Source organism: Narcine bancroftii, chromosome 4 (assembly GCF_036971445.1).
Source record: "Narcine bancroftii isolate sNarBan1 chromosome 4, sNarBan1.hap1, whole genome shotgun sequence".
Classification (NCBI taxonomy): domain Eukaryota; kingdom Metazoa; phylum Chordata; class Chondrichthyes; order Torpediniformes; family Narcinidae; genus Narcine; species Narcine bancroftii.
In genome coordinates this window covers 99,932,343-99,946,048 of record NC_091472.1, presented here as the reverse complement: position 1 = coordinate 99,946,048, position 13,706 = coordinate 99,932,343, and the positions used below count along the sequence as shown (strand labels likewise).

Here is a 13,706-nt window from a genome sequence, read left to right as displayed (position 1 = left end):
TTGAAGAGAAGAATAAAGAAGATATACACCATTTTTGTGCTGAAGAATGAGTGTGTTCTTGTAATTGTGTGTATAACTTGCAGTCCCTACAGTCTAAACAATCTCTGCTGGTCCAGCCTTACCTTGCTAGCATTTCCACATGCAAACATGAAAATTGGCAGTATGGTGATGCAGGGCAAGTTCTGCCTGGCAGAGGAGTGTGGTGGTAGCAGGGGACTGGTTAGGTCTGTTATAAAGGTAGAAGTAGAGAGCCCTGAATCCTTCTCTCTGGGGGGATGGAACTGTATAGGAATGGACTTCCATGGTGAAAATGAGATGGTCTAGTGCCTCACTGAAGTTGTCAAAGTAACATGGAGCATGTCAGGTATCTCCTGATGTAGGTGGGGAGGTACTGGGCTAAGAGGGACAAAATTGATATGGTATGATGATATATTTGGGTAGCAGGTAGAACTGGGCAGTCTGAGGTTGGGAAACAGTAAGGTGGTATACTATGGAAGGGAGGTCTCTGGAAGTGATGAGACCAGTGATGGTGCGCAAGATCGTGGCTTATGTTCCTTGGTGGTGTCTTGTTCAAGGGATCAGGAAGAGGAGGTGTCTGAGAGCTCCCATCTGGCCTCAACAAAGGCAATGTCAGTACACCAGACCACAAATGCAACACCTTGTCTATAGGTTTGATTGTGAGGTTGGAGTTGGTGCGGAGAAAATGAAAGGCAATGTGTTCCAAGGGGTGTAAGTTGGAATAGGTGAAGAGGTTGGTGAAGTCAAGATTGTTAATGCGTTGGCAGCAGTTGGAAATGAGAAGATCCTGAGGGCCAGGTTTGTACTGTATTTCCCCATCACTGGCTCTAAGAGTGTATGAAATATTAATTTGTGAGATAAGTGCAGTTTCTGCAACATGCAGGATTTCAGCCTGGTCCAGAAAATGATGTTAACGATGGTTTAAAACCACATTCCACACTTATTAAGCACTCGTTTCTTTCACCATTTCCCCATTCTTCAGCAAACCGCATCACAATGAAATGCTCTGGCAGTGTGCACTATTTTACAGAATGTACTGTGGAAAATCATTGAGGTTTTTTTCAAATACACATTCTAAATCCACAACATGTACTGGTTGGACATTTAGGGCACCCGCACATGGAATGTGTTGTCTTGCAAGTCATTGATAATGGTTCAAAATGCTTGGGCTCCCCACTCAACAGGACTGTGTAGTTCAAGAACGTGGTGGGCACCGGCACCACCTCAAATTCAATTTAGATGAAAAGCCATTCTATTCTTTATCATTCAGATATGTCAACCATTTCAGTATTAAAATAGTTCAGTCAAGTTTTGCCATCATAATACACATATTTTCAGTTTCTTTCCAATGTATGTGGTATACCTTTTGCAATCTAGTTCATTTTAAAAGGCAGCCCTACTTCTTGGCTGTTACTTTATCATAATCTGACTGTTACAGTGTACAGATTGCAGTCAGGGTTTCCATGAGAGAGTGAAATATTTTCAATGTTGCATTGATGCTTTTGCTGGATATTTTGTATTCTGGCATTGTTCCACAAAAGTTGTGAGTTTATACCAGGTTTTGCACCCCTTACCCAAATGTTTGCTTCCAACACTTAGTAGACAGAAGTTTTTGTTCTTGTAGTGTATAGATTTGTTTTGAAGTGGGGAGCATTTTGAGTATGATATTGTCATATTGCTTTGATTCCATCTCTATTGCATTTATTCTTTAAGCTAAAGTGCTTCCCTGAATTTGCATCCAAAAACAGGTTCCCAGCCATTGTGATGCGATTGTTGCAAATGGAGGCCTACAGCTACTCCAGAAAATTTTCCAACTGCGTCAAGATTCTCAAAAAATTCAGAGAAACATCATTCGGACAGTCGGGAATTTGGCTTTAAATGAGTGTCTCCACCCAGCCATTGTACAATCAGGTGCAGTAGCATTTTTGATACTTGTAATATGTGGGTGATCTAGATTACTGTATTCTAGATTATTACAGCCCCACCAACCTGGGTTGGAATCAGGTGCTCTCTTAAGGGGTTTGTATGTTCTCTCTGTGATATGAGTGGGTTTCCCCTGGGTGCTCTGGTTTCCTTCTATGTTACAAAGACACATGGAATTAGTAGGTTAATTGGTCATGTATGTAATTGGGCATAGTGAGCTTATGAGCCAGAAGAGCCTGTTACTGTGCTGTATCTCTACGTTAAAATTAATCTAATTAATTCTGAAAAGAATGGAATTAATCCAGCACAACATTCCTCATAAACACCTATGAGGCAATTTTATCTCATTGATAGTTATTTTATTCCATTTCCTTTAAAGTTAACATTTTGAAGTATTGTGAAAGCATTAGAATTATTGAATGTATTTATCAATGTAGAGAAATGCCAAGTTGGGACTTGTAAACTAACAGAGACACTCCTTGAATTACAGGATGGATTGGAATACTAGCTGAGGTGATGAAATCACCACATATTATTCAGGCTTCACACGCTGCAAGAGCATTAGCTAATCTTGACAGGGACACCGTGGAGGAGAAGTATGAGGATGGGGTATATATCCTTCATCCTCAGTACAGAACAAGGTAAATGATGTTGAAATACCTTGAAGTTTGAAAATAATTTACCTGAACTAATATGTTTTTGTTTACAAGTATATGCTGTGTACAGTTTTATTTGCACTATGAGTAAGTGGTAATTTTGTCTTGCTAGCAGGAAAAGGATCTCAGGGTTGTATGTGATGTCGTGTATGTTCTCTGACGATAAGTCTGAAATGTAACAGTCTAGTAGACTTTCAAAGAATATTATGTGGTTCTTCCCCTTGTCTGGTAGATCCTTGCTTTATAATGTAGTCTAGTTCCCTGATTCAAATTCTTCTTGTATTTTGTTTCTTAGCACTGACAGTAGGAGAGTTGGTTTATCATTCAGTAAGTTATACCTGATCTGATTGTTTTACCACAAATTCTTGCCCATTCCATATAGCCCTTGAATTCCCTGAAGCCCAGAAGTCTATCTGATTTGTCCTTGTATAAGACTATAAAACAAAGGAGCAAAACTAGGCCATAGAGTCCAGCATAGAGCTGCAATTTGATGATGGCAGATTTATTATGTCGTCTCAATCCCATTCTGCCATTTCCCCAATCTTCTATTTGCATACTATCTGATCAAGGTGGCCAGTCATGCCTTCATTTTAGTAAGTGTTATTGTTCAATAGTAATTGTTTGCTTTTTTCATCATTCATGTGTGAATATCAAAATTCACATGTTTATACAATGAGGTTGTAAGCTATCAAAAGGGAATACGAGATGTTTCTTCTTTCTGCATTTGATGTAGATTGGTGTAGCTGTGAGGCACAGACTAGATCAGTGGTTCTTGACCTCTTTTGCCCTAGGCCGCACTTTAATTTAATAAAAACATATGCCCACCATTAGCAGAAAATGTTATATATTCAAAAGATGTTTTAATTGAATCACTTAATGCAAGTGTATTTCAATGCAATTAAGGTCGGGAATACACTGGAACACATATTCAACTATTACTTTGATATGTCAACCATCTCAAACACACATTCAACAATTGTCACTTCAGTGGGAACCCTGCCCCTGACACTGGCTGCGCATTTTTTTGATTCAAGGGACTAATTTTCATAGTTTCAATCTTAAATCTCTGGGTTTTGTAATTTCCAGTCAATTTCACTTGTGGCAAATCACTAACAGCACTAAATAAGACGATGGAAAATGTATCAATAGTTCCCTTGCTAAAGTAATTGAGTTCTTTTTGATCTTGTTAGCCACATCATGGTTCCTTTCACTTTGAACAGAGTTTTCACAGATTTATCAGGTTGCAACTCTTGTTTAACTCAGCATTAACCAAGAGGGAAAATCCATTGCCTATAAATCACAAAATCTGTCATTGAAGTTGATAACCAACATTTTCAAATGGTCAACAATGACATTTGTAGGAGCATTGGTTCCCTCACACTTATTCAACCAATAGAATTGACTGAAATTTCTTGCAGAAATATTCCTTTGGCATAATTGTAGAAGTGTCATGAATCCAAATAGCTTTATCTTTGTATCAGTGAGCGTCATATTTGCTACTTGGAGATGCTTGTTCAATGCCCTTAGTTTCTCAAAATTGTACATCAAGTAACTCACATAGGCTTTGCCACCTGCTGTTTCTCCTTCAAAAACACGCAGAGGAGATCAAACAGTTCCATGAACCTTTTGAAGCAGCTTCCCTTTGACAACCACCTTACTTCAGTGTGCAGCAATAATCTCACATTCTGCATTTTTATTGACACAAAATGTAATAAAATTAATGATCGAATCAAAGGAAGAATACTGACCCTAAAAAAAATGAAAAAAGCTCTCGCGCGGTTTCTGACATTTTTTTTCTCATAGAGAGTACATCAAAACTGCACTTGCCTCTTGGTTTACTTTCTGGGGACCCTTTTTCCAATTTTTGGTGTCTCCGTCAGGCTGGCACCTGTGGCAGACCCCATCAATATGCTAGGGTGCAAAGATGCATATAGATAAAGGTCTCACTCACTACTGAACTGAAAAAGTAAAGAGGTGTGGATGTAAACATGATTGTTGAGATAATTTGGAATGGATGATAATAAGACCAGTCAGAAAAAATATAATGTTAACCATGGATAACAACTGTTAAAATAAGAGAAACAACAAAGAAATAACAGAGAAACCTCGCAAGAGGAAAAACACCTGTTATGAAAATAAAAAGAACAGTGATTTTACTTGGATGTTAGCACAATTGTGTTGTTCTGTCAGTGTTGCCAAGTCACATCTTTCACACCAACATAACGAGTTTATTTTTTTCAAACCAACTAAACCACTAAAATATTCTTAAGCCCCACCAGTGGGGCGTACGCCCCCTTGGGAATCTATGAACAAGATGGAGCTGAGATGCGGCAGCTCCACGAGTTGTACCACTCCACCAGCCATTCAGAGCTGGCAGAATTCACCAAAGCCCAGCAAGTTCATAGCAGATCATCACTAGTTCCAACCTTTGGATCTTACATTCTCAGCATTCAGTTTTCCAGCTCATTAGAGTCATAAAAGGGAAGGAGTCACGTGATGGAGTAGTGGCCGGTAGGAGAATACCAGCCCTCTCCAGAAAATAAGAAAAAAAGTGAAGAAAAATCAAAGCCCCAGATACACAAATCACAACAAACAGAAAATAAAAGTGTGGAGAAAATGGCACCTAAGAAAGAAAAACCAAAAACAACAGGAAGAAAAGAAGAAGTAAAGACGCCGGAAGAGAAAGGTGAAGGCCTTACCTGCATGAAAAAGCAGGGACCCAGCGTGTAAAGAGGAGCCCACTCCCCGAGGTTAGTGGAGACCCCGCAGGGTCACGACCCACCGACCGCGGGACTGCAAAAATGGCTCACTGAGCCAAACAGGGGTGCGCAACTGCGCATGACAAGGAGAACACCGACGGGAAGGGGGACCAACTGTGGAGTGAAACTCCACAGCACGAACAGCTGAGAGATGCCCGACAGCAGGGCTCCCAGCTGGAAGATAAAGAAATCAACGGGAAAGGGAGCGGTGAGAAAGAAAAAAGGAAGCAGGAGACGCAACAGATAACCAGCCCAGAAGAAGAGGACCAACATCAAGAAACCATGGGGAAAAAAAACCCAACAAACTGAGCCAAGCAGCTCAACAAGAAAGTTGGAAGAGACACAGATACAAGGAAGAGAAATAAAAGAATCAAATCCAAGAGCAGACACAGAAGAAGAAGAATAGGAGGTAAAATGAATGGATAGTACATAGATTTTAAAAAATTTCAAGAACAAATGAAAGCATTAAAAGAATGGTTAACACTAGAATTTAGTGAAATGAAAAGTAGAGAAGAAAAAGTGAGTAGAATAGAGCTGGTCATAACAGGTGTAGGTAAAGGATTAGAAAATGTGGAAGAACATGTAATGGCAGTAGAAATGGAAGTGAACGACTTAAAAATAAAATTGGAAGAAAATGACAAAAAAGATAAAGAAACACAGGAATTGTTAGCTCAGAAGATGGATATAATGGAAAACTATAGTAGGCGAAACAATATAAAGATAGTGGGCCTTAAGGAAGATGAAGAAGGCAAAGATATGAAAGAATTTATAAAAGAATGGATCCCAAAGGTCCTGTGAATGCCAGGAATGCAGGAAGGAATAGAAATAGAAAGGGCACACAGAACATTAGTTCCGAAACCACAGTCACAACAAAAACCAAGATCCGTTTTAGTAAAATTTCTGAGATACACGACAAGAGAAAATATATTGGAGAAGGCAATGAATAAAATTAGAGAAGACAAAAAACCACTGGAATACAAAGGTCAAAATTTTTTTTAAATCCCAGACATAAGTTTTGAGCTCCTAAAGAGAGGAAGGAGTTTAACGCAGATGGGGGGGGGGGGGGGGGGGGGGGAGGGGACGACACTTGGCGTTAAGGGAATTTTAGATGTTGGAGTGGTTGAAGTATTTTATGTTTTAGAAATGTTGTCATACAGTGTGTTCAAAAAAAGAAAACTGAGAAATGAAAATGGGGAAAAGGAGAAAGGTGGTGGTGAGGAATCGGAAATGAGATGGCCATTTTGAACTATATGACTATAAATATTAATGGAATACATAACCAAATCAAAAGAAAGAGGCTATTAAATTTACTGAAAAAAGAAAAAATAGATATAGCATTTGTGCAGGAAACGCAACGAACTGAAGTGGAACACAATAAATAAGGAGAGACAGCAGCATCATATAACTCAAAAGCCAGAGGTGTAGCTATATTAATCAATAAAAATGTACCAATCAACATAGAGGAGGAAATAATAGATCCAGCAGGGAGTTATGTAAGGATAAAATGTCAGATATATTCAGAACTCTGGAATTTGGTCAATATATATGCACCTAATGAAGAGGATCAAAAGTTTATGCAAGATTTTTTTTGAAGATTGTAGATACGCAGGGGAATATATTGATAGGAGGGGACTTTAACCTTAATTTGGATTCAAAGATGGATAAAACTGGACAAAAGACCAGCAGAAAGAACAAAGTAGCCAAATTTATGGTTAAATCAATGCAGGAAATGCAACTTTTGGATATATGGAGGAGACAACACCCAAAGGAAAAGGAATACTCATTATTCGAAAAGACATAAAACATACTCAAGAGTTGACCTGTTCCTGTTGTCAGCCCAGATCCAAGGGAGAGTTAGGAAAATAGAATATAAAGCTAGATTGTTATCGGATCACTCACCCGTTATTAGCAATAGAACTGGAGGACATCCCACCAAGAACATATAGATGGAGATTAAACTCCATGCTACTTCAAAGACAGGATTTTAGAGAATTTATTGAGCGCCAAATTAAAATGTACTTTGAAATAAATACGGAATCAGTGAAAGACAAATTTATATTATGGGATGCAATGAAAGCCTTCAGCTGAGGGCAGATGATAAGTTATGTTACTAAGATGAAAAAGGACTACAATCGGGAAATAGAACAGCTGGAAAGGGAAATAGTAAGTACAAAAAAAGAACTAGCAACAAGGGAAGATACAACAAAAAGAAGAGAATTGGCAGACAAAAAAATGAAATACGAAACACTACAAACGTATAAGGTGGAGAAGAACATAATGAAAATAAAGCAGAAGTATTACGAGCTAGGAGAAAAAACACAAAATACTAGCTTGGCAGCTTAAACCAGAACAAGCTAAAAGAACGGTATTGGCATCAAGGAAAAAGGACAAACAAATTACATATAACCCAACAGAGATCAATGAAAACTTTAAGGAATTCTACGAGCAATTATTCCGAACTGAGAACGAAGGGAAAGAAGACAGAATAGATGAGTTTCTAGCAAAAATTGAACTACCGAAATTGCAAGAAAAAGAGCAAAACAAATTGATAAAACCATTTGAAATAGAGGAAATTCAAGATATATTATAAATGCGACCGAACAATAAAACGCCGGGGGAGGATGGACTCCCAATAGAATTATATAAAACATTTAAAGACTTATTAATTCTTCCTCTCCTGGAATTAATGAACCAGATAAAAGAAACACAAAACTTGCCAGATTCATGTAAAACAGCAATAATTACAGTAATACCAAAGTCGGGGAAAGATCCACTAACACCAGCATCATATAGACCAATATCTCTACTTAACTCAGATTATAAAATAATAGCAAAACTATTAGCAAACAGATTGGCCAACTGTGCACCAAAAAAGATCAAACTGGATTTATTAAGAAAAGATGAACAGCGGACTTAATCTATGCAGTACAAGGAAATAAGACGCCAACAGTGGCTGTTGCTTGAGACACAGAGAAAGCCTTTGACAGGGTAGAATGGAATTATTTATTCAAAGTATTACAGAGGTTCAACATACCAGAGAATATATTAATTGGATTAAAGCATCATATAAGGGTCCAATGCTGAAGGTGACAATAAATGGATATATATCGAACCAATTTAAATTAAGCAGGTCAACTAGGCAGGGATGTCCACTATCTCCCTCACTGTTCGCTTTAGCTATAGAACCCTTGGCAGAACTGATAAGAACAGAAAATAAAATGAAAGGGATAAAAATAAAAGAGAAGGAATATAAAATCGGTCTATTTGCAGATGACATCATAGTGTACTTAACAGAACCAGAATTATCAATAAAAGAATTACATAAGAAATTGAAGGAATATGGAGAAATATTGGGGTACAAGATCAATGCAAATAAAAGTGAAGCAATGCCAATGAATAATGCGGATTTCACAAAGTTTAAAAAATAATCACCATTTAAATGGCAAACACAAGCAATCTGATACCTAGGTATTAGACTAGATAATAATCTTGGCCATCTATACAAATTAAATTATCAGCTATTAATGAAGAAATTACAAGATGACTTAGAACATTGGAAAGATTTACCACTAACACTGATAGGAAGGGTAAATTGCAATCGTTACCAATTCCCTTAACAGAGAAATTCTTCAATGAGCTAAAGAAAATAATATGGAAATTCTTACGGAAAGGGGGGAAACCGAGGATAGTGCTAGATAAATTAACAGAATGGTACAAACAAGGTGGTTTGCAGCTACCAAACTTTAAAACTTATTATAGAGCAGCACAATTAAGATATCTATCAGATTTTTATCGAACAAGGGAAAAACCAGATTGGACCAGAATAGAGCTAGATAAAATAGGAGAGAAGGTACCAGAACATATACTTTATAAGTGGGATGAAAACCTGGTGAAATATAGAAGCTCACCAGTACTGCATCATCTGTTTCACATTTGGAAGAAGATTCACGTAGAATGGAAAAAAACAAATTACCAACTACCAAAATTATTATTGACGCAAAATCAACTAATCCCTTTCACAATAGATAACCTTTCCTTTAGAGAATGGGAGAGAAAAGGGATTAAAAAATAGAAAATTGTTTTTTTTTTGGAAATAATTTATTATCATTTGAACAAATGAAGTACAAATATGGAATAACTCATGGTACAATGTTTGCATACCACCAATTGAAAACCTACTTAAAGGACAAATTGGGAAACAGACTGAGATTACCAGAAGGAAGCAGCTTTGAATATGTGATTACAGAAACAATGATAATTAAAAGATTTATAACAAACATGTACATCAAGCTGCAAGAGAAAGAAAATGATGAAATAAGCTATAAACCCAAACAAAAGTGGGAACATAAAGAAAAAAAATGAAAAATGAGAAAGGCTATGCTCCGGAATTATGACAAATATAATGAACACGAGGTTACTCATGATACAATATAATTGGTTACACAGGCTATATATCACGCCCCAAAAGTTAAATAAATGGGATCCAACAGTATCAGTTAGATGTTTTTGCTGTCAGAAGGAAACAGGAACAACCGTACATGCAATTTTAGCATGTGAGAAAGTGAAAAAGTTTTGGGAAGATCTAAATCAGGTATTAAATAAAATCACAAAAAGCAACATACCAAAAAAATCCAGAGATCTTTCTTCTAAGTAATATAAGAAGTAAAGAATTAGGCCTCAAACTGGATGAAGCGCAAAAAAGATTTATTATGATAGCCTTAGCTGTAGCAAAAAAATGTATAATGTCAACTTGGAAATCAGAAGAGAGCCTGAGAGTACAGCAACGGTACATGGAAATGAATAAATGTATTCCATTGGAAAAAATAACATATAATTTTAAAAATAAAGTCGCATTATTTGAACAAATTTGGGAACCGTACATGGGACACAACAGAGAGGGCCTACTGTGGACCTCCACCCACTAAAATGATAGAATGAGAAGAAGACAAAATGAACTGACCCAGTGTGTAAAAGTAGATGACACAATTTTCTTGTTTATTTTCATTGTGTGATGACATTGTTTAATGGGTTTATTGTATTGTATATGTTGAACGTTTAATGGGTTTGGAGGGAAGGGAGGGGGGAAAAGGGGAGGAAATGACACTGTATATTCAAGAGGGAGATGTTTGTGTGTATTTTGATTAATATGGTTCATAATGTGAAAAATAAAAAAGTTTTAAAAAAAATTAGAGTCATAATAACAGGCCCTTTGGCCCAACTGTGCATACCAATCAGGTTAACAAACTGAGCTAATCGGATTTGCCTTTGTGGCCTTTATCCCTCTAAACCTCTCCTAGCTATGTACCTGTCTAAATATCTTCTAAATGTTATAATTACTCCTGCCTCTTCCATTTCCATGGCTGCTCATTCCATGAACCCAGCATCCGTGTGGAAACAGTTGTCCCCGTAGATCCTTTTTAAATCTTAGCCCCTATGCCCTCCAGTTTTGGACTGTCCCAGCCTGGGAAAAAGACTGCAACTATTCCCCTTATTACACCCTTCATTATTTTATTTCATAAATCTCTATTGCATCAGAAATTATTTTTCTGCTATTTATATCTCTTCCAAATCTAGAATCATTTGCGCCAACATTCACTACCTTTTCTCTCACCCTGCTTGCTGAGTTTTGTCCTCAATTAGACTTTTAAATATTTCTAGTGATCTTCCCACATCATTTTGAACCTGGGCACCGAGGATTATTGATGGCATTGTTGCATGTCATGAGCGTATGCGTCCCGGGTCTACTCATCACTTCCCTTCCTTGAGCTGGTTTGCAAGCTATAGGCATTGGGACCTTTTGCTTGATATAACCTGATATAAGAGAACCTGATATAAGAGAACCTGATATAAGAGAACATGTCAGTGGAGGGAGCCTGTGTCATTTTGTCACAACTTCCCAATCTCTTTCTCTTTCTCTCTCTTTCTGTTTGTGTCTCTTTCTTTCTTTATGTCCCTCTCTTTCTGTGTCTCTCTGTCTTTTCTGTGTGTCTCTCTCTCTTCTGCCTCTCGCTCTCCCCCTGCCCCTCGCTCTCCCCTGCCCCTCGCTCTCCCCCTGCCCCTCGCTCTCCCCCTGCCCCTCGCTCTCCCCCTGTTCCTCGCTCTCCCCCTGCCCCTCGTTCTTCCCCTGCCCCTCGCTCTCCCCCTGCCCCTCGCTCTCCCCTGCCCCTCGCTCTCCCCTGCCCCTCGTTCTCCCCCTGCCCCTCCCTCTCCCCCTGCCCCTCGCTCTCCCCCTGCCCCTCGCTCTCCCCCTCCCCCTCACTCTCCCCCTGCCCCTCGCTCTCCCCCTGCCCCTCACTCTCCCCCTGCCCCTCGCTCTCCCCCTGCCCCTCGCTCTCCCCCTCGCCCTCCCCCTGCCCCTCGCCCTCCCCCTGCCCCTCGCTCTTCCCGCACCCCCTCACTCTCGCCGCCCCCCTCGCTCTCTCTGAGTGTGTGTGTGTCTTGTACATCTCTCACACTGCAATCTATTATTTTTATTGATGTATTTTGTGTGGGATGACTAGCTAGATTGCATGTTCAAGTGATCATTGAAAATGAAAGATATAGGATGAAAATGTTTTTAGATATCTTCAAGGTGTTAATCCCAGGGCTCAGTTTCTCCAGATATGTTCTGGCTTACATTAATATGTTCACGATTGTACAGGGTAAGTTGGAATTGTTATCCTTGGAACATCATAGATTGTTAGAAGTGGTTCCCATCTGAGGAGGATTCAGGATTAAATAGGGGATAGATGAAGATGATTGGCAAAAGAACCAAAAACAGCGGAGAAGTTTGTTCATGCTTTGGTGGAGTATTAGTTAAGGCAAGTTTAATGATAACATTTGAAGGTGGAGCTGAATAATGTTGGATAAGAGAATTCACAGGCTATAAGAGAATGGAGCAGTGGGATGGATGGGTTTAGTTCTTAATTAAAGCTGATCACTTTCCTTGCTGTATCCATTCTGTGAACTTTTTCTGTCCCCCGAACTCAAATGTGGTCACAGGCAGTGTTTCATTGCAGGATTTCTAAAGCCGATAAGTTTCAGTGATAATATAACCATAGAATACCTCAGAACAGTAAAAGGCACTTCAATCCATCTAGTCTGTGCTGAACAATTATTCTGCCTAGTCCAATTGACTTGCAGGCAACCCCTTGGTAACCATTGAGTTATTTTCTTCAAGGCATTACAGATTGCAGAAAACATTACTGCGAATTATTTTGCAGCTTTTATATTCTTAATGTTTGGTATGTTTCGGCTCTCTTTTATCTTCAGTCAACCAATCAAAGCAGATGTTCTTTTTGTCCACGGGCTGCTGGGGGCAGCTTTTAAAACCTGGCGGCAGAAGGACCACAGTGAAATAGAGGACAAGAATGCTGATTACATGGAATGTTGGCCCAAGGTATGAGTAAAACCTGTCTGAATTGTTGAATTGTATGTCTGTTTGTTACCCAGCTTCCTTCCCTCCCTGGCCTCCACTATCACTTTTGCTGTGCCTTTAAGTAAACATGGAACAGTACAGGCCCTTCTGCTGACCTATACAAACCTACTCTACATTAATTGAATCCTTCCCTCCCTTCACAGCTTATAATTCTTCATTTTATTTGACATGCTGGCTGTCCACCCTATTATGTCTGTCACAATCTCTAAGCTTCCTTTCATTCTCTATATCTCCAAAGAAAAAAGCTCAAGCTTGCTTAACCTTTGCTCAGAAGGCAGGATCCTGGTAAATATCTGCATACACTCTAAAGCATCCACATCCTTCCTTTAATGCAGCAACTAGAACTGAACACAAAACTCCAAGTGTGGTCTAACCAGAACTTTTTATTTACAGCTCAGTAGAAGCCGATTCCAACCAGTGAAGCCAGTACTGCCCAATTATACTCAATTAACCTACAACCCTTTGCGTATTGGAGGGTGGGAGGAAACTGGAGCACCCAGGGAAAGCAAACACAATGTAGAAACTCCTGACAGGCAACGGCAGATTCAAACCATGATCGTTGGAACTGTATTAGCATTGTGCTAACCTTTTGCTAACTGTGCCATGCTTGCCGTTTTGTAGCTGAATTTTTACAGCTCATGAACTCATTCTCCTGACTAATGTAGGCCACTACACGAATCGCCTTGTCTTGTAACCTCAAGGGATCTGTGGACTTGGACCCCAAAAATCCCTCTGTTCCTCCATACAGTTAAAAATTCTGTTATTAACCTTGTACTCTGGTTTCATGTTTAATCTTCTGAAGTATTTCACTTCATACTTTTCTAGATTAAATTCCATTTTGCCATTTCTCTTCTAAACTCTTCATATTTTCTATATCCCGTTTAACCTACAACAACCACCTACTCTATCCACATCACTTCCAATCTTGGCGCC

At 38.9% G+C, this 13,706-nt stretch overlaps 1 protein-coding gene across 3 annotated transcripts in view; it reads left to right on the top strand.

The window, feature by feature from the left end:
• Positions 1 to 13,706, top strand: part of serac1 (serine active site containing 1) — a 180,249-nt gene that overhangs the window by 106,079 nt on the left and 60,464 nt on the right. For 2 of the 3 annotated variants that reach the window (XM_069932194.1, XM_069932193.1), the window contains exons 9-11: positions 1,767 to 1,929; positions 2,432 to 2,582; positions 12,608 to 12,734. In XM_069932194.1, coding sequence (XP_069788295.1) covers positions 1,767 to 1,929; positions 2,432 to 2,582; positions 12,608 to 12,734 — 441 coding nt within the window. The remainder of the gene's footprint in view (positions 1 to 1,766; positions 1,930 to 2,431; positions 2,583 to 12,607; positions 12,735 to 13,706) is intronic. The other variant, XM_069932195.1, reaches the window with a different exon arrangement.